The following is a 25,558-nucleotide window of genomic DNA, read 5'->3' as shown; positions in this document are numbered from 1 at the left end:
GAAGGCAGTGAGACTATAGAAAATGCCATGGTCCCCACACTCTCTCTCCGGACTCCAGTAGCTGGTGCCCTTGTCCACTTGCTTTCTGGTTTGATCTTCCTAAGAAGTCGTGGCCTCTGCAGAGCACTGAAGTCACAAGCTGGTTATTTAGGCTACAGACTTGGGGCAGAGAGTGGGGATCCACTGGGGTAACCTGAGAGACATGTGGATGTATCATGGAGGGTATGTTAGCTTTGCATTGCTATGACAAAATACCTGAGATAAATAACTCAAAGGATAAAAAGGTTTATTTTGACTCCTGGCTTCAGAGGCTTCAGTCCATGGTCACTTGGCTCCCTTAGTTTCTGGACCTGTGTTGAGCCAGAACATCATGACAGGGAGCATGTGGTAAAGCAGAGCCGCTCCCTTCACAGCAAACAGGAGGTAGAGGACAGAGAGAAGGAGCAGGAGAGAGAGTACCTCCTCCAAAGGCATGCACTCCTTAACTAGGCCTCACCTCCTAATAGCACATCTTTGAGATGAGTGCCCTCATGATGCAGTCGCCTCTCAAGGCCCCAGTGCTGCACACTGCTGCACTGGGAACCGAGCCTTCTGCATTGTGGGGATCAACGCCACTTCTGGAGGCATTTCAGGTCAAACCATAACAGAGACTCCCTGAGGCAGGCCTGGGCATTGCAGGGCCAGAGAGCAGAGGGATTTTGATGGGGCAGGGCGGGAGTGGTGAGGATGTCCCTCACCCGAGGCCCTGAGAACAAAGCCACAGCGCTGCTGCATCTGGACCCACCTTGACATGCGTCCTCACTTCTCACTCATGCAGTGGCCCTGCCGCCCGAGAAGACCGACAGCCTGGGCAGTGGAGATGAGAAGAGGATGGAGAAATCCAATGACTCTTGCGCAGCCTCCAAGAAGCAGCTGAAATTTGAAGTAAGTTTCTTTTCCTGGTGCTCCACCCTGACGATACAAGGTGGGTTCTCTTTTGTCTGTGGTGTTTGGCCAGGAAGGAAGCTGAGGACTGTCCGGAAAGGAAGGCTCCTCTCCTGCGTAATCAGAGGTTCCTTCTGCAGGATCTGGGGCCACTGAGGCCCAGTGTAGGCTGTGAGGACCCAGCACTGCCTGTCCTTCTCAGCTCGGTGCTGGCTGCTCCAGAGCATCTGGCTGAGCAGTGGCCCAGGAGCCCCGAGGAGGGCATGAGAGTGGAAACAGGATTCCAGCCCTGCTGCAGCAGTCACCTCTCTAGCCTCAGTTTCCTTGGTGAAGAGTTCCAGCTCCAGAGACTGTCTGGGACATGTGGACCCTCTCAGATGGGGTTGGTGACCAGGAGGCAGGAGGTCCGGGGTAGGTCTCTGACCGGCTATGCCTCAGTTTCCCCATGTGATCAGCACAAGGGACGTAGTCTCCCAGAGCTTATGATCTGTCTGACCTGTCCTTGGCCAACCTGAATGGCAGAGTAAGCTCTTCTGTGCACCAAGCACAGTGTCAGATGCTGAGAGCCAGACCCAGCTGCCTGCAGGGAGCCTGCCGACATTTCTCCATGTTTCCTGCTTTCCTTCCTGAGGCCATCAGTCATATTTCTGGAGTCAGCATGGCAGCTGCGACTTCAGGGCCAGTCACTCCCTCGCCAGAACTCTCTCTGCTCAGGTAGAGTGCTGGAGAGGGTGTGCAGTGTGGTCGGCAAGGCCAGTGTCAACAGCACTGTGGAGAACTAGCACAGGCCCTGCCCACATAGAGCACGTGGTGAGGGGACAGAAGAGTAACCCAGGCCCAGCATCTGTACAGTGACAAGATGGGGACCTGTGAGCAGGGACGTAGTCACCACGCCAGGAGAGGGGGCAGTGCAGGTGATGGACACTGGCAGTTTTGCCTGGGAGGGCACCATGGCAGGCAGGGACTAGGCAGGTAACACAAGGGCGGAGCACAGGAGCAGGAGTTAGGGGGCACAGGGAGCCTTTGGGACAGGAGGGCCCTCTGGCAGAAGGAGCAGCAGGGGCAAGGCTGGAGGCTGGGTCCTGGCGGCATGTGGCATGGGAATCACAGCTGCATTGCGAGCCTGCGCAGGGGTGGGGATGTGGGGGAAGAGGGCACGGCCTCAGCGAGAGCCCCTCCTGCAGGAGCTGAGGGGGCACAGCCAGAGTCTAGTTGAAAAGCCTAGGCAGGTAAGGTGGGGGCCGAGGAGACCCACACACAGCAGAGGTGGGGATACTCACTTCTATTTCTGAACTTCACGCCCAAGCCATCTTGGAAACAGGTAAGTACTCTTGGTGAGTGTGTAGGGGTGTATGTGGGTATGCGTGTGGGCACAGGTGTGTATAGGGGTGTATAAGGGTACGTATATAGAGGCGTATGTGAGGGAGTGTGTCTAGGGGTACATGTGAACATGGGTGTAGGGCTGTGTGCATGTAAGGGTGTGCATGTGGATGTGTGCAGGCATGTGTGTGCATAGCACCACATGAAATGTCTCCTCAGAGAGCAGAGCAGGCACTTGGCAGGTATCAGGCAGGCCTGTCGCAACTGAGGAAAGATGGCTTTGAACTCAGTGTGGGTCACCTGAGAGCCGCTGGTGGGAACCAGCTTGAAGCTGCAGGAGCCTGGGGCAGGGACACAGAGCTCTGCACACTCCTGCTACCCTCGGGGCCTTGTCCTGCCATCTGAGGGCCAAGCGGCCCTTGTGCAGGGCCAGCCAGGATGCCAGCTTCTCCATGGCAGAAGGAGGGGTGGGGTGAAGCAAGACAGGAAGAGGGGTGGTCTGGGAACATCCAGCCCTGTTTATAGAGTTTCGGGGTCTTGAACTTCTTTCCTCAAATGGCCATCCTGTCCTCTAGAACTGTCCATGAGGTGCTCAGCCAGCCTCTGAGTATAAGCTTGGGTGACAGAGCACCCATTTCCAGTGCAGATTCACAGATTAGACACGAGTGGTTGCTGTGAAAAATGATAATGAAATTATCGTTGGATTAGCAGGCTCTTCTGTGCCCCAGGCAGCGTGCCTGGCACTCAGCATATATAGACCATGCTTCCTGTCTCAGGCTCTCCCAACATAGCCCCTTAGACAAGGACATGGATGCGCATAAGTGTTTGGGAGGATCCCGGGGAGCAGGGAGCAGGGGCAGGAGGGCAGGGGGCCAGTAAAGGGCGGGTTGACATGTGGGTTACTGACACACTGGCGGCTGGGGCTCCGTCCCCTGGGGATCTTCCAAGGAGCCCTATAGAATGTGCTCAGGATTTGTTCCACAGAGGGATCCCTAAGGAGGCTTGTTATTCGTTCATTGACTCCTGCTCTTCCCTTGTCCAGGTTGCCTCTGGCCTTTGGGTCCCTGGCTCTTGGGAGGTATCCTTGGGCAGAGAAGCAGGGTTCTTGATAGGGAAACTGCCTTCGGGAGGACATTTAATCTTCCCAGAAACTTTATGGGATAGAGACTGTCATTTTCTGTAATTCATATAAAGGGAAACTGAGGCACCAAGAAACCCCAGGGACCCACAGCTCTATAGGGCTGAACTGGTTGGACTGTGGAATCTCAGCTTTTCATGCCCATCCCTGTACTTTTAGTTTAGTGGTTTGCCCTTCCTGGCTTCCTAAGTTGCTGCACCCTGTTGCCCTCCAGCAGCTTCTGGCCCTTGATCCGGGTTTATCCTTCCTGGGCTCCAGAGCCTCCTCTCCGGCCCCTGTGACTCCTTTGTCTCTGACAACCCAGAGACTGCTGCTGCCCCATGGGCCTCTCTCCCTGGCGGCTCATATTTTGGTCACTGCTCCTCCCTCCTTCAGGTCTGGGAAGTCAGAGGGCAGGGGCTGCCTCATGGCCTGGCCTCAGGGCCCAGGCACCCACCAGCCCTTGGTCAGTTTTTCAGCTGATGAGTGACCAGCCCCGCCTGTGTGTGTGTCCAGGAGCTACAGTGCGATGTGTCCGTGGAGGAGGACAGCCGGCAGGAATGGACCTTCACCCTGTATGACTTTGACAACAATGGCAAGGTCACCCGCGAGGTGAGTGCACCTGATTGGCCTCCTGCCACCCTCCAGGCCCTCAGGCACAGGAACCCAGGTATTGGGTCATGCTCCTGTGGGAAGGCTGTTGCAGGGAGGGGCAGGGGCAGAGTTGCTGGAAGCTCCTGGAGACACGAAGAGGCTTCCTGGAGCTATGGTGAGTAGGGAGAGCTGGCAGAAAAGGGCAGCCAGGCTCCCCTGTGTTCAGTTGGGGAGTGCCTCTGCTAGGAAAGGGCAGGGCAGCACAGAGCCCCAGCAGAATCTCACCCTGTTTCATTCTAAAGGTAGAGCCTGGGTACCAAGGCCATGGGGCACCTCCTGCCATTGGCACAGGAGCAAGCACCCCCACTCTGTGGGTCCCATCAGTGACTCTTCAGTCACAGCTGTAGCCCTGGCCTTGATCCCAGACTGATCTTCCTCCTCCTCGAAGGCTGCATCTCTCTTCCCCTTGAAGCCCTCCTCCCACAACATGCTTCCCCCTGAGTTCCTCTCACCTTTTCTCCATGCCTTTGTCTTTGCAAATTGAGTACCTATTTGTACCAAGCCCAAGGACACAGAGGGAACAGACATAGCTCCTTGCCGTATGGTTCTGACATCTGATGTAGGAGACAGAAGACAATTATAGGATAACCATAAGCTGAGATATGTTTAGTGAAAGAAATAACCAGGGTGGCATGACAGGCCGGTGGAGTATCCTGGGAGGCTTCTTGGAGGAGGCGGCCTAGCATGAGAGCTGAGCCATGCAGTGTGCAGAGCTGGGCAGAGCAGGCAGCGAGAGACAGAAGGAGGTGGTGTGGTGGCTGCTCTGCAGCAGTGCCACAGCTGTGGCAGGGCCAGTCCTCCGGGCTTTGGAGGCCTGGCAAGCGACCTGGAGTTGATCGTAGGTATAAGGGAAGGTGCTAAGGTTCAGTGTCATTCCTCTGCTCCCGAGTCTCTTCCCCTGTCACCATCTGGCATCCTCTCCCTCCCAGGGGGCCCTCGTGTGCAGGAGTGAGACCTGCTACAGATCCGGCGCTCTGTGCACCAGCACAGAGGTCTGTGATCATCACTCCTGGGTTCCACAGCTGCCTCTCGTCCAGCATTTGGGCCTCCAGGTGTCCCAGAGACTTTGGAGCTTTGCTCTCATCACTTATGCTGGGCCAGGGCCAGCATTTGCTACTCTGTGATTAGTGCAGGGCACTGTCTTTATGCTACCAGAGGAGAGACCCAGGTTGTAAATGCCAGATTCTCCTCAGGCTGTGGTTTGAGGGACATTAGAACGGATCAGAGGAGGAAGCTGCAACTGGTAACCATTTGGGATTCTTTATCACATAAGTGACAGAACTGCAGCTCCGCTGCTGTAATAACGACAGAAAGGAATACTTTGGCTCATGTACCTGCACCTCAGTCTGGGGGCATTGGCATCTGGTACGGCTAGGTCCACAGGCTCAGTGTCTTCGGGACTAGGTGTTCTTCATGGTTCTTTTTCTTTGTGTTCATCTTTCATCTCGCAGCCTCTCCCCTTGGCAATAGCAAGATGATTTCTGCCAGTTTTGACTTGTGTCCCATTTTCCCACGAACGCCCCACTCAGAAGGTCACTTATCACCTGCTACCAAATCTCACCAGCTCCTCCCACAGCCAGGGTGGGCTTCTCAGGGTGTGGTAGGATCTCCATTCCTTGTGACATATGCAGTGGTGAAGATGACTCAGCTCATAGCTGCCTTTTTCATGCTTTCCTGGGTCCGAAGATGCGGAGGAGCCTCACATTTGTGGAGCCTCACATTTGTGTGCCCTCCACCTCAGAGAGCCTGTGGAGACCTGTGGGCAGATGCTACTTAGGGATTTTGCATACTGCATCCCTCCTTGATTGCTTTGGTGATGAGAGCGAAGCAGGAAGGTTTTCTGAGGGAGGTGGCCCAGCCTGGCCCCAGAGCAAGTGTTTTCTGGATTGTGTTTTCCTCTCATGGAGGGCCAGGAGGTTGGCTTGGAGTCCTGAAGGACTCAGCCTGTGTTTCCCTCATCTGTTTTTAGCCCCACAGCCACTTCTCAAATCTGGCTGGCTATGAGCACACAGTGCTGTGTGCAGGGACAGGTAGGCTCCCACTTCACTGCGTCAGCAGCCCAGGGCTAGTGACTAGGCCATATCCAACTCAGTTCATCCTTCAAGAGTTCACTCAGACAGGAAGCACTTATGGGCTCCTGTGTTCACTTTCTGTTACCTAACAAATACTACTGAGATAGCCAACTTAACAAAGAGGTCTACTGTGGCTCACGGTCTGGGTTGGCCCTGTTGCTTCTGGGCTGGTGGTGAGGCACACATCAGAGCAGGAGTGTGTAGCAGAGCAAAACTGTTCACCTCATGACCTGGAAGATAAAAAGAGAGAGAGGAAGAGACTAGGGTCATGGCCCCCAGTGACCTGAAGACCTCCCATGACACCCCTCTGCCTCAAGGCTCTACCATCTTCCAGCAGTGCCACCGCAGGGACCAAGCCTTTACCACATGGACCTTTCTGGGAATATTCAAGATGTAAACCATGTGCCTGGCCCTCTGGAGTCAGTGGGCTTTGTTTTCACGCAGGAATTGCCAGAGCACGTGTGTCTCTTGGCCCTGAATCAGCCAGGGCCTGCTGAGATCACAGAGCAGGAGCCCAGGCCTTCTGAGGGGTGTGATGCCTGGGGGATGCTGTTGGTGGACCCCAGTTGCCCATCTGTCTGATGCCACTTCCTTCAGTGGTTCCCAGGATGGTGAGTGGGAAGCGTGGCTGTGCAGAGCTCCAGGGAAGGGAAAGAGGGAGAAGAGGTATCTGCAGGGCTTGCAGGGCCAGAAGAGCAGGGACAGTCAAGCCAGGAGTGAGCCACTGGAGCCTGGATCTCAAACTGGTGGCCCCCCAAATCCAATCTGGCCCCCAAGTGTTCTGGTGTGGTCCCCCAGAAAGTTTTGTCAAGATTTAAATTAGATGTCAGTATCCATGATTATGAAGATTTCACAGAAGATTCTGGATTTCTGGCTTCTCTGAGATAACCTCAGCCTGCAGTCAGAGGACAGTCAACTGAGCTGTATGGCTACCACCTTCCATGGGCCGGTGCGTACCCAGCACCCCCCACCCTGAGCCGCCCCCTACACCTACCTGGCCATGGCAGCACTGGGATCGGCTCTGCTCTCAGCTCCAGGAGGTAAAGGGAGGGCTGAGTCTGAGCCCACGAAGAATTGCCAGGCAGAAAACCATCCATGGGCCTGGTAGAGAGAGACAGAAAATATCTTTTCCAGAAGTTTCAGTGTCACTTAAAGTAGGAAGCTGCCCCTCAGATCAGTGACCTGAACAGATTCTTAGACTCAAGGAGCCTGGTGCCAGGACCTGTGCCCCCAGTCAGAAGACTGAGAGACCCACCCCCTGCTCTGGCATAGGGGTCGCTGAGGCCTCAGAGCAGGTGAGATCCAGCCAGGTTCTCACAGACTGGCTCATCTGGAGACCATCCTAGTCAGCTCCACAGCTGGCCTAGCTGAAACTGCTGAAGCGTTCTTCCCGCAGTTCTGAAGGCTGGCATCCAGGGTGGACACAGCCGAAGATTTGGTTCCTGGCGAAGGCTCTCTTTCCAGCTGGCAGATGGTTGCCTTCTCCGTGTCTTGTGGTTAGGGAAGGAGCTGTGGTGTGTTTTCCTCTTTTAATCAGGCCACCAGCCCCATGAGATGAAGGCCCACCTCTGGGCTTCATTTCACCTTAACTACCTCTCCTCCAGCCATAGACAGCTTAGAACCTGAGCATCAGCACTGGGAAGGAGTGTAATTCCAGCCCTAGCAGAGACACCTGTGCTTTTCCAGTTCTCACTCAGGAGGTGCTCATCAGACCCAAAGCAGATACTGCCGGTGCCCACCCCACATTCTCTGGGTCTGCCTCTGAGTCCACCTGTTGCCATGATGGACAGTGACCCCCATAATCCCTTTCTGGTGTAGGGAGCTGCCTCAGATCCTGAAAGTACAGGGGTGTAGCATCCCCAGGGTTCCTCTCCCTGGTGTGGGTTGGGCTGATTTGTAAACCCTCCATATTTGATGAGGCTGCCGAGGCAGGTTCTACAATGGTCCCAGTGCCACCGAGCCCCTGTGGCCGATGGCCATAACCTGCTCTCTGCGTTTTTCCCTCTTTGCTCCCCTGCTCCTTCACCCTCTGCTTCCTAGGATCTCCTCCCAAATAAACTGCCACATCCAACTCTTTGCCATAAGGCCTGCTTTAGGACAGAGCCGGATGTCAGCCCATCTGAATGAGGCCTTGGTCGACCCTGTATGCTGTGTTGGAAATGCTCTGTGACTGAAGCTCGGGGTGGGCTTCCTCTCCCCCACCCCTGTGCAGGACATCACCAGCTTGCTGCACACTATCTATGAGGTAGTCGACTCCTCCGTGAACCACTCCCCGACGTCGAGCAAGACACTGCGAGTGAAGCTCACTGTGGCCCCAGATGGGAGCCAGAGCAAGAGGAGCGCCCTTCTCAACCAGGCTGGTGAGGGCTGTGGGCCCTAGGTGGTGCCCAAGGACTTCAGCAGGGCCTTGGAGGAGCAGGGCTGGGAGAAAGCAGAGAAAGAATCCTAGCTGGCAGGCCAGCAAAGGCAGGGAGGTGGGCACGGTGTGGCCAGCAGTCACAGTGAAGGCCTGTGTTTTGGGGAGGGTGGGGGTCAGGGCCTTGAAGGCCAGCTATGGATTGGGAGGGGGTTGACAAGTGGGTGGGAGCAGGCGGCTCACTGATGATTCTTATGCTTGTCGGGCGGAGCTCAGACTTGCAGAGTGTGAGGCCCAGAGCGGAGACAAAGCCTGCCGAGGAGCTGCGAAGCTGGGAGAAGAAGCAGCGAGCCCCACTCAGGTATGGCAGGCACGGACAAGGGTGGCAGCCTGGTATCTGCAAGCACGTACTGAACACCAGCTATGCACTTGCTACTGAAGGATTCTGAGCAGGAGGCTATATCTGGGATCTCTTCAGGGGACCAGTGATTTCAGATGCACAGATTCAAAAATCAAACTAAATTTAAAAAAATAACCAGTTGTAAGTTCCCATCCCATCCCCTACTCCCTTGAAAAAAATTTTAAGCTGGCTGTGATCTGGATTCAGCATTTGCTGGGTGATCCTGTGCACTTATCCTGCATTACAGGTGGGGTCTGAGCAGTGCCCTGGGCCCCACCATAAGGTGTTTCTGCTAGGGGATGTGTGCATATTCAACCAGTGAGACAAAGACCTTAGATCAGTGGTATGTATGTTATTTGTCTCTTAAGACAAGCAATGTTAATATATGAGTTGTTTTTTCTAAACTAAATCCTCAGTATTCAGTTTTAATTGCAGTGTTGGCACTTGGTGATAAATAAGTTGGTTTTGGGTTGCTGTTTGTGCACTCAATCTCTAAAGGTTCACTATCACTGCCCTAGACATTCGCCATCCTCTTGAGTGGCCTGACTGCCCAGCAGTTACAAAAATCCTGCTTTTAGGCTTTGGGGTTTCAGAGTTGTGGGAAGAGCTTGTGGGCATCAAGTACCTGTCACCTGTTATCACTTCTCTACCTGCTGGGGGTGCAGGAGGGCTGTTTAAAGGAAAGCACTGAGAGACTGGGAAACACAATGCAGCAAGTGTGTGGCTGCATTCACACCTGGTGAGCCAAGCAGTGAATAAGCTCCTGGATCTAGGCAGGGGCAGGGCTCAGTGTGGGTGGGATGAGGTCTCCAGGTGGGCATGAGATTGGAGCAGGGCTGAGGCATGTGGAAGTCAGGGAGGTAGTGCAGATCATAGATGTCTTTGAAAGGGGTAAGGGAGTTCGGAGTCCTTCAGGAAAGAAGGAAGGCTCTGCCTTTTCTCCAAGCCCCGTGCATATGCACACACGTGCACGGGCACATGCATACACACACAGATACACGCGCACACACACACACACACAGAAGCAGGGCCTGTGCTGGGCCTTGGGGAAAGTCATGGAGCCTGCCAGCCTTGATTCTAACTGTTTATGGGTTTTCTGCTGCCCACCCTGCTCTGAGGAGCTGGTGTGGGGTTAGGCTGTCTGCCTATAATGGGCACATATGGTTTGAAGCTTGGTTTTTGAGCATTCTTACATTTTTGACCAATACTCCATCATTTTTGCTTTGGGTCTGTTCAGAGTGAAGTTCCTGTTCACTCCTCTCAGAAGTGGCAGGGAGGCCAGGCAGTGGGCTGTATCTTTGTGGGCAGCGGGGAGATAGAGGCACGGACTGAAGAGATGTTTATTCCTCCTCCCAAGGAGAAATATTTATTCGTACCCTCTGGAGACCTAGAAGGGAATGAATGGAGGTGGCTGCCCCCTCTGGTGTCCAAGACTGCCCATCTACTTGCCTTCTCCGCTACAGGTTCCAAGGCGACAGCCACCTGGAGCAGTCTGGCTGCTACCACCACTGCGTGGATGAGAACATCGAGAGGAGAAACCACTACTTAGACCTCGCAGGGATAGAAAACTACACATCCCAGTTTGGGCCTGGTAAGCAACCCTACCTGGGGGTAGCTGGTGAGTGCTGGGGCTGGATAGGCTGAACTAACTGTGCCCGGTGTGCTAACTCTTCCCCTGGGCTGGGCGGAGGTGTGGCTTTTATTGGGCAGGTTGGAGACTCTACTGGAGGAGGTGACATTTTAAAACATTTTCAAAATTAAGGTAATACATGTACAGAGTTGAAGAAAATCAAATAGAATCCAAGGGCTTGGGATATAGTGAGAACCAGCAGTTCCCTGCCCCATCCCACCCCACCTAACCCTGTTCCCTAGGTGGCCTGTCTGACTGCTCACAGCTGTTGCATCCAGGGAAACGCTGCTCTGTGAGCCTGCCACATCTATGGACTCTTGCTAACTCTCATTCCCCCAGTGCCTTCCCTCCTGTGTTTAATTCTCTGTGTAATAGAATTTCTCCCTCAGACCTTAGTTATCAGTGTCTCTGCCAATGTCTCCTTTCGCAGCTTTCTCAGAGAATTATTTTTGAAGACCTACCACAGACCCACCAGTTCTTCCTGTTAGCAGACAGGAAAGGTCCATCCCAAAGAGCTTTCCTCCAAGGCAGTGAGCTACAGTCATGTTGGGGGCGTAGCTCTGACAGACAGCAGCTGGTGTTACCAGTCTTGGTGAACTGGGAGGAGGGTGACTCCTGAGGTTCAGCTTCAGCATATGGAAGGTGCTCATTAAATGTCTGTTGACTTGGTTCCTAGGCTCCCCTTCAGTGGCCCAGAAGTCAGAACTTCCCCCCCGCACCTCCAACCCTACTCGATCTCGCTCCCACGAGCCGGAAGCCATCCACATCCCACACCGGAAGCCCCAAGGTGCGGACCCAGGCTCCTTCCACTTCCTTGACACCCCATTCGCCAAGGTCTCAGAGCTCCAGCAGCGGCTCCGGGGTACCCAGGATGGGAGCAAGCACTTTGTGAGGTCCCCCAAGGCCCAGGGAAAGAGCATGGGTGTGGGCCACATGGCCAGAGGGGCCAGAAGCAAACCTCCTCTGGCACCTGCTGTCCCTGCTGTGCCCCCCTCTGCCCACCTGGCCGGCAGCCCGGCCCTTCTCCCCAGCCTGGCACCTCTCGGGCACAAGAAGCACAAGCACCGAGCCAAGGAGAGCCAGCCAGGCTGCCGGGGCCTGCAGGCACCACTGGCCACTGGGAGCACCGTCTTGGGACGGGAGCAGGTGAGGGAGCTGCCCGCCATGGTGGTGTATGAGAGCCAGGCCGGGCAGGCGGTCCAGAGACACGAGCACCACCACCATCACGAACATCACCACCATTACCACCACTTCTACCAGACCTAGAGCCTCCCCAGGGCCTTCCACCATATGAAGGACCCTTCCCTGATGCCCCAAGGCATTATTATTCTATTAATTATTGTTATTATGACGATTATTGTTATTAATAATTATTGTTACTCCACTAATATTTAGCTAGCCTTCATGTAGGATATATATGGAAACACAGAACTAAACTTTAATTTATATGTTGTGGGGACTGTGTAACTTACCTGAGAACTGACTCTGGGTTGGGACTGCAGCCACAGGCACCCTCGGCCCCAACTCTGCCCTCCAGTCTCTTCCAGGAAAACCTCCTTCCCCTGCCCAGCTTCGAGATCCTCGAAATCTCCAATAAGACAAACAGCTGCTACCTCTTAGTTACTCTGATTCGGTTTTGCCCTTAACTGATTGCATTGTGCTACCAGGGATTTCGGCGGACTGCAATGTGAAACCTCCTTGCTATTGTTCTTGTGTCCCAAACTCGGACCCTTAGCTGTCCTTTCTGGGGTAACCTTTCACGCCTTTCCAGCGGGACCATGCTCTTGCCTCGAACCAGCCCCATCTTTTTTGCTGTACACAACATAAAAATACACTTTTCCTCTTCCTTCCCCTTCTTCTCCTCTCTTCTTTCAAAGATGCACACATCTTTAAGGACTGTCCCCATAACCATCCTTCTCATTTTGGAAACCACTAGAGAAAACCAACTGCACAAACAAGCAGGGTTTTCCCTGCGCAAGCAATTGTGTGGTGCTGGTTGACAGAGGATGTGGAAACAGTGTTTTACCATTAGCAGATACATACCTATGTGGTTCTTGATAGCTTTCTGTACCTTAGGTAGATGCCACTGCCTGTCTCTGTGTACCTTTTCATAAATACACACTCAGGTATCTTCGTTGATGTGCAGGACCAGTGGTCTGCTTCTCAGGTGTTTCCTGAGCCCAAATGTAACCCTGTGTGCTTGCTGATAGGGCCCAATGTTATCCACTTCCCTCTCCTCAGAGGTCCTTTCTCAGGGCTTGGGGTCTACAGATTTGGGAGAGACCTGCCAGGGTGCAAGAGCTCAGAGGGAAATGGGGCTGGTGGCCAGAGTTGGGATCCTGAGGCACTATCCTCCAAAGAGTAAGGTTTTGTCTGGCCAGACCAGGAAAGAGACCACTGTCAACCAGTTTGGGTCTCTCCATAAAACAGATCCCATACTCAAATTGGGTAATTTGAGGAGAGTTGAATAAAGGGGTTATGGACAGAGTGACTGCAGAACCTCATGGCTGGCACTGTGGTGGGCCGCTCCCACCCCTGGGCCTGAGTTGTAGCCATCTTCCAGACAGGGTTAGGTGGTGGGGATATCTGAAGGCGCCATGATATTTGCTCAAGGGATACAGCCAGCTATGGGGACCCTCCAGGGAGACAAACATCCTGACCCTTCCTCTCTGCTCTGAGTTCTGGTTGGGAGCCAGAGGGCCAGGAAGCTTGGCAATGTGGGTCTTGAAAGCAGACAGTGAATCTGGACATCAGCTGCCCTCCTTTCTGCTGCTCTGTCCCCTGACTGGGACCCTCGAGTTGGATTAATATGGTTAGCAAGCAACTATTTCTGAAGGTAGCAGGCTTCAATTGTTATATCCTGTGAGCTACATCAATACAGTCCTCAGGGCATCCCTACAAGGTGGGCCGTGGAAGCTCAGGGAGTGGATCTGTAGCTCACAGAGGCCAAGGCATTCTCTTGAGACCACACAGGAGGTAGCGGTGCCAGGATTCTAGTCTCCTGTAGGATCCCTTAACCACTGTAGAGGGTGTAACCACTGAGTTTGGACATCCCTGTTCAGTCAGGATCCACCTCTGATGAGGTGAATGTAACCAGAGCAGGGAGGGAGCTGGCTTTGAGATGACAGGATCCAAGTGTGAATGAAGCTGGGACTTGGTTTTGCTTCTCTCTCTCTGGACTTGTACCCTAAGATACTCTGTGTCAAGAGCCCTGGCTGTGGCATTCTGGATCCCACATCAGAAGGGAAGGCTCTTCCACTAGAGGAAAGCTAGCAAAGACATGGATTGGCTTAGGCCATCTCATACCAGTTACCATGACCCACCTGGGGTCACCTCTCCATTGGTGGCAGCACTGGTATCAGGGGAGGGATGCTGAGAAGACAGGAACTAATGGTCCCTGGGCCCACAGTAGCCACAACAGTGGAACCCAGCCATGGTGTTGGCCCTAGTGGTGTCAGAACAATCAGCTTCTGAGAAGAGGTCACTACCTCCTCCTGCCCCACACCTGTTAGGATCCTGTTATTTCGTGGTAAACTGGTTTGGCCCCAGCTTCTAATAATCATTTATTAAGTAGTAATGTGTACATGTGAGAGATTCAAATAGTATGAAAAGCATACAATAAAAGTGAACTTGCCTCTGTCCGGCTCACCAGTGTCTGATGCTGGCTTCCTGGGGCCATCCAGCAGCTGCAGGCATGGTGTGCTGGTTGGCAGCACAGCCAGTGGTTCCTAGGTTCAAGGCTCAGCACCCTGTCAGCTGTACCTCAGTTTCCCCTTGGCAAGCACTATCCAAGTAGCTATCCTTTGTTACCAGACCAGAATAAAAGCATTTATGTAAGATATCTCCCCATATAAATTTTGTAATTTTAAAACATTCAGGACCAGGAATATAGCTGAGCAGCCCAGCGCCTGCCTGTCAAGTCCAAGGGCCTGAGTTCAATCCCTGGTACAAAAATAAAATTCGAAGCACAAAATTTGAAATAGGAAATTGTATAATATTAACTGAACACATCACCCAGAATTTACAAATGCTGATATTTTGCGGTATTAGTTTCAGATCTATTTTTAAGAAAGAAATCCCTGTAGTTACTGCTTAATCCCCTTCCCACCCCACCCTTTTATTTTTATTCAAGGAACAGCATAGTATTCATACTTGCACCCTTTTTCTCTGCAACCTAATATATCTGGAGCTTTTACCCCTTGGTCATTGAGCTCTGCCCCTTTCTCCTAACAGCTGTTCTATCTTCTCTTGCCTAGAGGCACTGCCCCCTCCTGCAGGCCTGAGAGTCATCTCTCATCCTGGGCTCTGACAGACACACTGTATTTGAGGGCCCTTGAATACGGCTTGTCCCTGTGTCCACTGGCAAGAGCACCGGTGACAGAAGGTGTTGACACAACTGCTGAATTCAAGAGCAAGTGTGATTTCAATTTTGATGCTATTGTAAGTGACCTCTGGAAGTGGTTGTATGAAATAATTAGAAATCAAAGGAAGAAGAAAGAAAACAGAAGGGAGAGAGAAAGGGGAGGAATGAAAAGGAGGGGAGGGAAAGAAAATGAGAAGGGTAGCCATGTGAGGTTTTGAGCACATGCTCCTGCAGGCTGCTGTGGGCAAGAAGTATGGTCTTGTTTGCAAAGCTGACCCAATTCCAGAGGACAGGTGCTGCTTCTGGGCCCTGAATTCAGCGTGGGGTTCCCTGGGGCCTGGAGAAGTTGTAGGGAGAAAGACTTGTGGCTTTGCTGGCTGCAGGCACACATGCACATGGCATTAGCTGGCCGGCTGCAGGATGGCCCATCTCTGCTGATGTGTCACTGGGTGCCAAGGACACTTGGTGTGCTTAAGGAGACCCCCAGCAGCCAGGGCCTGCTTTCTTCTCCCAGAGAGCACAGGACGTCAGGGAGCCAAGGGGGCTGGTGTACAACATGCCAGTTACACTTCTCAGCAAAGCAAACAGCCAGAAGTTTTTTGTTTCTTTTTTTCCTCAGCAGTCAGATCCCAAATCATTACTAGGCCAGAGGGAAGGCAGTCTCAGGTGGGAGGAGGGCAGGGGCATCTGCACCTCAACACTGGATCTGTTGGGAGCCATAATAATGACCCAGCTGCCTCAAGGCCTGTCAGCACCTTGGGACCCTAAAATGCACTTAGAGCCAGTGGGCTGAGAATGCCCACCCAACTCCCTCAGCTCCTCCTGGAAGATGGGGCTGTCGGCTATGCAGCAGATACCAGGGGGTTGTGTGCCCCTAGACCCCAAGGCAGCTTGCTGTCTTTCCAGCCTTGTCCAGTCCTGCCCCTGCCTCCACTTCCCCAGACACATGCAGAGCTGAGATTTACAGAGTGGGCACAAATGGTTCAGCCACCAGCTTTATTGACTCCTAAAAGCCATGCCAGGGCCTCTTTCCAAGGCATGAACCTTTATCATGTCCCATGGTCACTCTGCTGGGGGCTCTGGTCTGGTTCTTGGTCTCATCATTCCCACAGCAGCAGACCTTCGAACCTAAGCCCTCTTCCCAGGACTGCTACGTCTGAGTGACTTTCCTGACAGCAGAGAGCCTCCTGGACCCTGCATCTTCCTCCAGCATGAGGAGGGACATGAAGGCGAGGCCCTCTTCGAAGCAGAAGTCCTGCGGAGAAGCTGGCAGAGCCTGGCCTTGGTGCCCATCCCCAGCTTGCTAGCGGTGTAGACAGCGCGCGCACACATACACACACCTGCCTTCTCCCACATAGTAGAACAGCCCTAGTACTATTAACCCTCAAGCTTGGCAGAAACAAGAGGATCCCTACTCAACCTCCAGGCAAGGCTTTGGCCCAGGCCAGCCTGTTGGCAGTAGAGGCAGGCAGAGCAGGAGGCTCACACAGGGACTCATATCCTGTGTGTACTGAGCTCAGATCACCTGGGGAGAGGTTTTCAAAGATGAGTACCTGGGTCCCACCTCTGATGATGCTGATTCGCAGGTCTAGGGTGTGGCCTAGGTGTTGTGATGTTTCAGGCTCCCGGGTGACATCCTATGCGTTTAGTCTGAGACTAAAGTCTTGAGTTTCCCCAGATGATCTCGGAGTGCCCTTTGAGGGACATGCCTAACTTCAGGGTCTGTGGGAATCTCTTAGGGTGCGGTGGGATTGGGTGGGTCTAGGGTGAGGTTCAGGGACCGGTGCTTTTGATGCACTCCCCACCCCCAGAAAAAGCTGCTGCACTTGGGCCCAGAGACTTCACACGGTCTGGGGACCCACGGGGCCTACACCTTGGCACAAGCAGGGTGGTGGCCCAGGAGCTGCCTCAAAGGAGGATGAGCATTAATGTAGGGGAGGCAGACCCCTGCCCCTCCTGGAATCCAAATACTTCATGGATGTGGAGCAAGTGGCCATGATTGCCAGAGGACAGGACTGGAGGACTCGGTAACACCCCTCCTCCCTTACCCTAAAGCCATGGGCCCCCAGGAGAGGCAGATTTAGTGAGTCTGAGTGTCCTCCAGCTAGGGTGATCTGAGTGACCCCTGGTGCCGGGACCACACAGTCACTGCCCTCCCATGGCTGAAGATCGAAACCTGCCACTAGGGGGATAGGCACGAACTCTTGAAAACCTCCCTCCCCAGCCTTCATGTGTCCTCAGGGCCCTGGACCAAGACCAGCCTTGGGAAGTGGGCTGAGAGCAGCCGCCAGTGGTCCTGCCTTGCTGCAGACCAGCTTGGCTCCAAGCTTGTGGGATCCTGTGCTGCCACCACAAGGGGCTGCTGTGGGGTCACGTCTGAGGGCCCTTCCTCAGCTCCCCGTCAGCAAGGAGAGGTATATGAGGAGGGCATTAGGGTCTTAGGAGAAGGACTAGGGTACAAGGTTCCTTAAAGAGCTGCCAGGACCTGAGAACAAGCCTGGAGAAAAGTCCAGGACACCCTGGCTGTCACTCAGACCTTAGGGTGACAAGCAGAGAAGGACCAAGGCCTTAAAGTCCCCACAGCATAGAAAGAATTAGCCCTTCCCCACCTGAACTCTGACTTCCACCTACACCACCAAAGCAACTTTTTTCTAGCTATTTCTGATGCCAGAATTCTGGATGCCTGCATCAAAGCTGGAGGCTTGCTTTTCCTTTTCCAACAAGGCCTCGCTTCCCAGAGCTGCCCTAGCTGGTGCCCAGACAGAGAGGCAGCGGGAAGGTTGGATCCCCGGTTCTGGGTTGTCTTTCTCCTGGCCTGCCAGGTCCCTGTGGGCAGGGGCTTCTGAGGCAGTGCTGTTTCCTTAGAGCATGGCACATGGTAGGTGGTTAAGAAGTGGAAGTAAGGGGAGGGAGGGAGGAGGGAGGGGATGAAAGAGTTCACAATCCTGGCTCCATGCATGGCATCCTTCTGCCTGTGTGTTCTTGACTTTGGAGTTTTCCAAAGCAGGAACATTTCAAATAAAAATTTGGGAAAGCAACACAACATTGCCAAGTTTTAATTTTGCTAAATAAGGATGTTAACAACTAAAAGAAGAAGAAGAAAAGGACAGAAGGGGAAAATCCTGTAGTCTTCAGTTATTTAGAGCATTTTTTTTAAAGTAAGGCCATAATTTAGCTTTATTTAAAAGGAAAATATCTTCATTGTGATGATCAGATGTTCATCGTGGTTTCCTCCCATTGGAGAGATAGGAGAACTAAGATTTCGGTTGGGGGTATGGTCCAGGTAGACACTTGTCCCGGAAGCTGGGCCCAGACCAGCTCACAGGCCTCTTCTGGCCTGTGGCCCCTGCTGCCTGCCAAAGACCATCTGGGGAGGGGGCATCCCCAGCCTCGACCAACATGCCAGTCCAGTGGTGCCCTGTGCCTCGTCTCTTGGTGCACAACACAGGGCAAGTCCTGCCTAGAGCCACAGCCCCTGAGAAGCTGTGGGGTCTGGAACTCCATCCCTCCTCACCCTTCCCACTCCGTGCCCAGCCTCTGGGAGTTGGCCCTCTGAATGCCAGCACCATACCTAGCATTACCCACTGGGTAATGTTTGACCCATCATGGTTTCAGTCATTTTGAATGAATTGCCAAAATCTGGAGGGTTCACCTAAAAATCTAGATTTGAGGCTTTTCGTATAAAAATCAGAAAAGGAGATCACATTTTCTGATCAGGCTCACACTTCCACAGCAGCAAACTGCTGGAGCTGAGGAATGCCTGCCCCTTCGGATGGCGCACACCCCTTCCACCTGTCCCTGTGCCTGCCTGGCCTCGAAGCCCGTGACCCTGGCCTCCCTCACCCCCTTACCCTGGGAGTCAGCCATGCCAGTTAAAAATGGCCTAATGAGGGAGACTCATCCAGGAGAAGGGCTAATGGGAGTTGCAGGCATAGGAGGCCTGTGGGGGCAGCCCGGAGACCCTCACTCACAGCATATCCCCCCTTCTGCCCGTACACTCTGCAAAGTGCCAAAGTGGGTAGACTGAGCTCTAGCTCCAAAGATCAGCTGGTTCCCTCTGGCTTTGCAGTGGCCTCACCTATCAGCCTCAGTTTGCTTCTCTGTGAAATGGGCCTATGGAGGCCTGTGTGGCTTCAGCAAGGCAGTAAATGTGAGAGGACCATCTTACACTTGGAGCTCTGAATGAAAGACACCACCCAGCTCTCCTGGAGTGGGGAGCAGAAAGGTTGCCAATCTGGAGGGATTCAGCAGGGGACCCAGCACTGCCCTGTCCAGCCCAGGCACTGACTGTAGCTCCTGCAGACACAAGAGGATGTGCTGTAAATTCTCTGGACCTGCCATGTCAGATCTGGATGAGTGGATAGATCTTCAGGAGCCAGGAGCCAGACCATAGCATGCAGGCTTGGGCCTCGATTAGAGTGGGCAGAATGGCCCATTGTTGACAGCAGGGACTTTCAACCCTAGTTTTGCTATTTACCAGCTGTGTGCCATTGGATCCGGGGCCTGACTTCTCTGTGCCTTGGTTTCCTTCTCTGCAACACAGCTAATCAGTGTGCCCACTTCACAGAGCTGTTGTGAGGATTGGATTAAATGTGCATGGAGCATTCAGCACATAGTAGGCTGTCAATCAGTGGCATCGTGTCAGAGGCAGTGGGACTGTGCCTCCGAGGGCATTGAGGAAGGAGATGTTCTCCCAAATCATGGAAGGTGCCTTCCCCCACCCTGGCTTCAGAGCCCCCAGTGAGGCAGCTGCCCCACATACGCCCTCTCTGCCACATGCTCAGGGCCACTCCATCTGACTCGTTGCTCTTCCCTCCCAAGCTCCATGGGGTCACTTCATTCCTTCCAGACCAGATTGGCAGTGTGGACTTGACAAGGTCCTGTCTTCTTCTGGGCCCTCAATACCGCATTTGCACAGGACACTGTCCCCAGGTCTGAATATGCCCCCCGTGAGTGACTGCTCTGGGGGAGTGGTAGGGGCTGCAGCCTAGAAGCCTTTGGGGGAGGGGAGTCCCTTGGAACCATCGTTGGCGGCCCCTCATCTGGGACTGTCTTTGCTCTCAGGGACTCTCGCCCAAACCTGAGCCCCAGGATGCTGAGGAGTCTAAATCACGGAGCCCCCCCACTTATGGAGCACCTGCTGTGTGCTCAACCAGTGTCCCTGGTGTCTTCAGAACAGTGCTGTGAGGAAACCAACAAGGAAGCTGAGTTACAGTCCAGACAAGCAACTTACCAAACCCATGTTTAATACACGGTAGGGCTAAACATAAGTGTGACACCTGTCCAAGGGACAAGCCATTAGTCACTGGACCCAGGCTTCCAGGAGCCAACAGGCATTGACAAAGACCAACCAAAGCCAGTCTTGCTCCCTGGGCCACCAAGTCCGGGACAATGTGAGGGAGTGGAGCCCTGGGAGTAAGGGATACTGGCCTGGCTGAGGCCCAGGTTCTCGTGGTGCCCACTGGTCCCTGGCACTCCCAGTGCTGGCCATGTTTGTGACTACATCTGTGCTTATCTATCCCAGTGGTTATGTCACTAATTTTGCCTTGAACACTGAATTCATCAGCAAGCACTGAGCCCTGCTCCCAGGGGAGATTCAGGGTGACATTCTTGCCAGCCTCTTGTCTCAACCTTGACATTGGCCAATGGATGCAGACCCCTGTTTTGTGTGTCACTGTTTAAAGTCACCTTCTTCAATGGCTATTGTTCCATTCACCTTGAATTCGGCCAACAGCACTGTCCCACAAGCCCAAATGAAGTGTATGGAACCCATGTAGTTTCTCTTTCAGGCACATCACAGCTTCTTGTGCTTGGGGACACCAGAGGGCACTTTCACACGAGGCAGCAAAATCACTAGCACAAAGCACAGTGGCACTAAATAGACCGTGAAAAGGACATTTGTTTGCTAGAGGAGAGCTGGAACAAGAAGGCTGAGCATGGCCTTGTTCAACCTCATCTGGGAACGTGCAGCCTGGCAGCTCAAAATTCCTGCTGCTCTGCACGGGTCCGTGAACAACCACAGAAACACCACAAATCTTGATTTCAGAGTTACAGATAAATTTGAGTGTGTAGGTGAATTCACAAGCACAGCCCCTGCGAATAGTGAGCATCCATGTTCAGCCATGTTGCTGCCTGACGATCCACTTTCCCCAGGCACTGTCTTGTCCACCATGGGCCCAGGGAAGGAGGTGCTTGTGAGATGCCTGCTGAGCAGCTGAAGCATACACACTCCTGGCTCCCTGAGTGTGGCCCACAGCCAGACCCAGCATGTGGCCTGCTGTCACACACAAGGCATCTTTGGTGGCTGGGTTTGTAAACACAGATGGGCACCGGAGCATCTTTCCCATGGGATCCTGGTGCTCAGGCACATGAACAAATTGATTCTGCCAGCAGACAGGGACAGCAGCATTTGCACAGGCGGAGAACTGGGACTTGGCTGGGACATTCGGGGCTGGGGTACTTGAAAGAAAGGGGTAACGCTGTGCTCTGAGCACAGTCCAGGTGCAGGGGTCCTTGTGACCTCGGGTGGCTCAGGTTCCCTGGCCAGATCCTCTCCAGATGGAGTGGGGGCCCCTGGCCATCTTAGCCAAGGTCACCTGATTCCACTTCCTCTGACTGTCCTCAAAAACAGCATCTGATTGTGATTTGGTCTAGAAACTGGCCAAAATATTTCACTGTGACCTTTCTTTCTTCCCTCCCTTCCTCTCTCCCTCCCTCTCTTCCTCCAACCCTCCTTCCTTTGTTTCCTTCCTTTTTTCCTTCTGGAGAAAGAATTTGACATTGGATTATCTTGCTGTGCAGTTACATTGTAGCAAGGCAGTCTCTGGGGTGTGATTACCCTTCCCTTACAAGGAACTTTAGGCAAGATTTGGACAAAGCAAAGAATGGCCCAAGTTTGGCCCTCGCTGCTCAGAGGGGTCAGCCCTGGCCTTGCTGACCTTTCCTAGGTCGACACCCATCCCAGCCTCTTATCTCCAGGATCCTCTGTCCACCGATACTTTCAAGTATTTAGTGACCAACTACTATCCGTCAGCAGCCATGCTCAGCACTAAGCCAAGCAGACATCATCTCTATGTACTTCTGTGGAGCTTGCAGGCTAGTGGGGTAACATCTCTCACACAGAGGTGACAGTGTTACACATGGTGATAACTTCTGGGAGATTCAAGAGGGAACAGAGGGGATGTGATTGGGGTTAGGGGCAGGAAGGGAACTCTCCAAGATGTACGTGGAAGGTTGAGGAGTTGGTCAGATGGAAAGATAGAGGGGGTAGCTCGTGCAAAGGCCCTGAGGTGGCAGGGGGTGGACTTGGGAAGAACTGAAAGAAGCCAGCATGGCTGAGCACAGGCGGCAAGGAAGATGCACCAGGTGGGCAGGGCCTGCAGGGTACAGGGGACATCACCCTAAAAGACACCAAAAAGTTGGAAAAGCAGCAAGGGGACAACAAGATGTGACAATCTGGCCTTGGCATGGAGAGGAATTGGAGACAGCGGCCTGGAGAGGGGATTCTTATTGTAGGATACAGTGGCGACTCAACCAATAGAAGTTGTTGGTGACCTGTGTCCCCTTGAAAGCCTTTAGGAGCCACTTATTTGTCCACACCTGGGGTCAGCACTCCCTTCCTTGCTGTTGAGCAGCATTTCTCAAGCGATGAAGGAAGAAAAAGGAATGTGGGAAAGAGAGAGGGCAGGGATGGGAGAGCCAGGGAGGGAGACGCCTCTGTCTGGCTCTGGTAATTGCTGAACTGGTGCTCAGAGACAGAGCAGGAGCAGCTGACTTACGTCCCTCTGCTGGGAGAGGGGAAAGAAGGGAGGCATGATATTGACTTAAACGTGGGGGATTTAAAAGGTCCCTATGTTCCCACTTTGTGTAGTGCTTCTCACAGACAGCGCGGGACCTTTGAAGTCGGCCTGGCTCAGTGGGGAGCGGGCTTCTGCAGAGACAAGATGCTAATGGGGGCGGGGTACTGGGGCCAGGGGGCGGCCGAAACGCTATTAGGCATGCTCTAGCAAAAAGAAAGGCAAATCCAATGATAATGTACATCTGTTTCAGGGAATTTATAAGCTTTGAACATTTTTTATGGGCAGATAAGTGGGCCTTTTTTTTACCATAACTTAGAACTTCAAAGCTGAGTGTGTGGATAATGCAAATTGCTGAAATATGAGATTTTCCCTACAAAGAGGTTTCCAAAAAAGACGAAGAGGAAAACGGATGGGGGAGGGAGAACGAAGGCTAATTGATGCCACAGTCTTTTATGTACATGGCAAAAACAGGACAGAAATTGATTTTTATGAAACAAGAAATTGATGGGAGAGACACGAGAGGAGGAGGAGGAGGAAGAGGCCAGGTGGCAGGTGTGTGGGCTGTGACTGACCCAGCCGGTGGGGCAGCCCACTGATCTGCGCTAGGTGCTCAGGGAAGGCCTGGAAGGAGACGGTGAGCAGTTTGGATAGCCTCCTGGAAACCCATGGGGAACCACTGATGCATTGGGCAGGTGTCATAATAACCAGGAGAACATTAAAGAGGGCGGTGGAGTTGCAGACACCTGGGAGCACTCGAGCAAGGCCCAGCCTCCGCCTCTCCCTACCCCTGGGGGATTTCCACACCTGCCTGGACCCTAGCTCTCAGTTGTGTGACACCTGCCCCCATGGAGACCTCCTTTTACTCTCTTCTGTAACCATCCACTCCTGGGCCCCACTGTAAACTGCCTTGGAGGCCATAAAATCTGCATCTCCCTCTGTCCTTCTCACAGTGTCTTGGGTCTTCCCAAATCATCAGTTCCTTGGTACCCTAACCCCGCCTTCCCTCACCTCCCTTTCCTGCCAGTGCGCTGCCATCTCCTGGTCTGGATTGGCACTCTCTGCCTAACACCTCCATTTCCATCGCCTCTGCCTTTCTCCCCACCCACCGGAAAGAGGTAGAGCTCTGGGGTCAGATGGACAATTGTCCTTATTAAGTTGTCATTGACTTTTTGGTCCCTAAATCCATGGGACACATCATCAGCCACTTGTCTTGGTTTCTTGGGCATTTCCCATGATGTTGACTACCCCCTACCTGTTAGAATCCCTGTGCCTGTGAACTCTGTGCACAGGATGCTGGTTGCTAGTCGGGATCTGTTCTCTCTTTCCTCCTTGGTAACAGAAACTTTGGATTCAAATTCAAGAATAAAGACTGCACTTCTGAGACACTTGCAGCTAAATTTTACAGCTAAATTCTAATCATGTGTCTGGTAAGTTTCATGTGGCAGGCAGCTCCTGGGAATCTTCCTTAAAGATAGCTTATTTAGGCCCGGGATTTAGCTCAGTGGTTCTGTCGTCTGCTTCACAAGCGCAAGGTCCAAAGTTTGATCCCTGGTACCAAAAAAAAAAAAAAAAGATAGCTTATTTGTAGCTGGGCACCAAGGCACATGTCTGTAATCCCAGCACTTGGGTAGCCTAAGCAGGAGGACTGCAGGTTTGAACCCAGACTGGACAACTCAATGGCTTAGTGAAACCCTGTCTCAAAATAAGTAAAAAGATCTGGGAATGTCACTCAATGCAGAGGTCCTGGGTTCAAGCTCCAGCACCAGAAAAGAAAAAAGATATACTTGTTATCTCTTTTATTCTGTGTCCCTTCTTCCATTTTGTTGCACGGAAAGGAGATTGTAATAGGTGGAATTCTAGCCACCATTTTGGACCGGGAGAACAAAGACAATACCCTAGAGATGGTGGAGTGGCTGGAAGAAGCCTGTGTCTCTGAGGACGTAGAGAAGCGCGACCTCTGTTCTGGGCTTGGACACCCACATTTAGATTACAGTCGTACCTTGATACTTTTCTGGTTTGAAACCCATTGGATTTGGTACTCATGCATTTGGATGTGAACATTTTGTCCCTGTACTGGTCATTTGTTTGGTATTTGATGTACAAGCTAGAACTTGTCAGTGTCGATTGCCTTGTGATTCATGGTTTGCTACCTTTTCCAGCCAAAGCAATTCGTTTGGTACTTGTTTTTGGTACTTGGTGCATCTCCCAGAACCAATTAACAGTGAGTACCAAGGTGCCACTGTCTTCTATGAGGAAGAAATCATTTCTTGCTTGTTTGCACCACTCTTGCTTACAGCCAAACCAGATCCAAAGTGAAACTGCTTTTCTGTTAGATTCCTGCAGCCTCTCATGCCCTCTTTGGCAGTCACCTCTGCCTAGTTCTCCTTTTAAGATGGCATCACACATGGCAACACAGGACCTCTCAGTGATATTTTTGCAACTTCCTATGAATCTATAATTATTTCAAAATAAAAAATGTAAAAATAGAGATGTTGCTCAGGTCTCAGCCCTGGCCTTCTTGTCTTTTCCATGGACTCACTTTCTGGGGTGTCATCTACTCCCATGGCCACAATGACCATCTCCAGGCTGTGGGCAAGGAGTTCCAGCTACATGCCCCCCCCCCAAACCAACAACAACAAAAATAACTCATCATCTTACCCCAGCCTTCTCCCCAGTTCAGCCAGTGGCAAGACAGCCCATCCCAGGAGCTCAGGAGTCATCCTTGGCTGTGCCTTCTCAGCCTTTGGGGACTGGTCCCAGAAATTCCAGCCCCACCACCCTCCACTCCAGCTGCTCCTCCAGTGGAGCCAGCCCTGCAAGGTCCCTGTCTGGCCCTGTTCCCTCTTGTTGGTCCCTCTGCTGCAGACAGTGGGGTGTTTAGAACATCGCTTTGACTATGCTGCATCCCTGCCCAGACCCATCA

At 52.8% G+C, this 25,558-nt stretch overlaps 1 protein-coding gene across 2 annotated transcripts in view; it reads left to right on the top strand.

Moving 5' to 3' along the window:
• Positions 1-25,123, top strand: part of Nkd1 (NKD inhibitor of Wnt signaling pathway 1) — a 99,076-nt gene extending 73,953 nt beyond the window's left edge. For both annotated transcript variants that reach the window (XM_004847946.4, XM_021260930.2), the window contains exons 5-10: positions 818-924; positions 3,878-3,973; positions 8,300-8,447; positions 8,720-8,804; positions 10,307-10,434; positions 11,150-25,123. In XM_004847946.4, the coding sequence (XP_004848003.2) occupies positions 818-924; positions 3,878-3,973; positions 8,300-8,447; positions 8,720-8,804; positions 10,307-10,434; positions 11,150-11,739 (1,154 nt within the window). In that variant the 3' untranslated portion in view covers positions 11,740-25,123. The remainder of the gene's footprint in view (positions 1-817; positions 925-3,877; positions 3,974-8,299; positions 8,448-8,719; positions 8,805-10,306; positions 10,435-11,149) is intronic.
• The last annotated feature ends 435 nt before the right edge of the window (positions 25,124-25,558 follow it).

Source organism: Heterocephalus glaber, unplaced genomic scaffold (genome assembly GCF_053883595.1).
Source record: "Heterocephalus glaber isolate CG9 unplaced genomic scaffold, H.glaber_assembly_v1.0 deba00000071, whole genome shotgun sequence".
In the NCBI taxonomy this organism is placed as follows: Eukaryota; Metazoa; Chordata; class Mammalia; order Rodentia; family Bathyergidae; genus Heterocephalus; species Heterocephalus glaber.
Note: the sequence above shows the minus strand (reverse complement) of the source record. Positions and strands in the feature narration are given on the sequence as shown.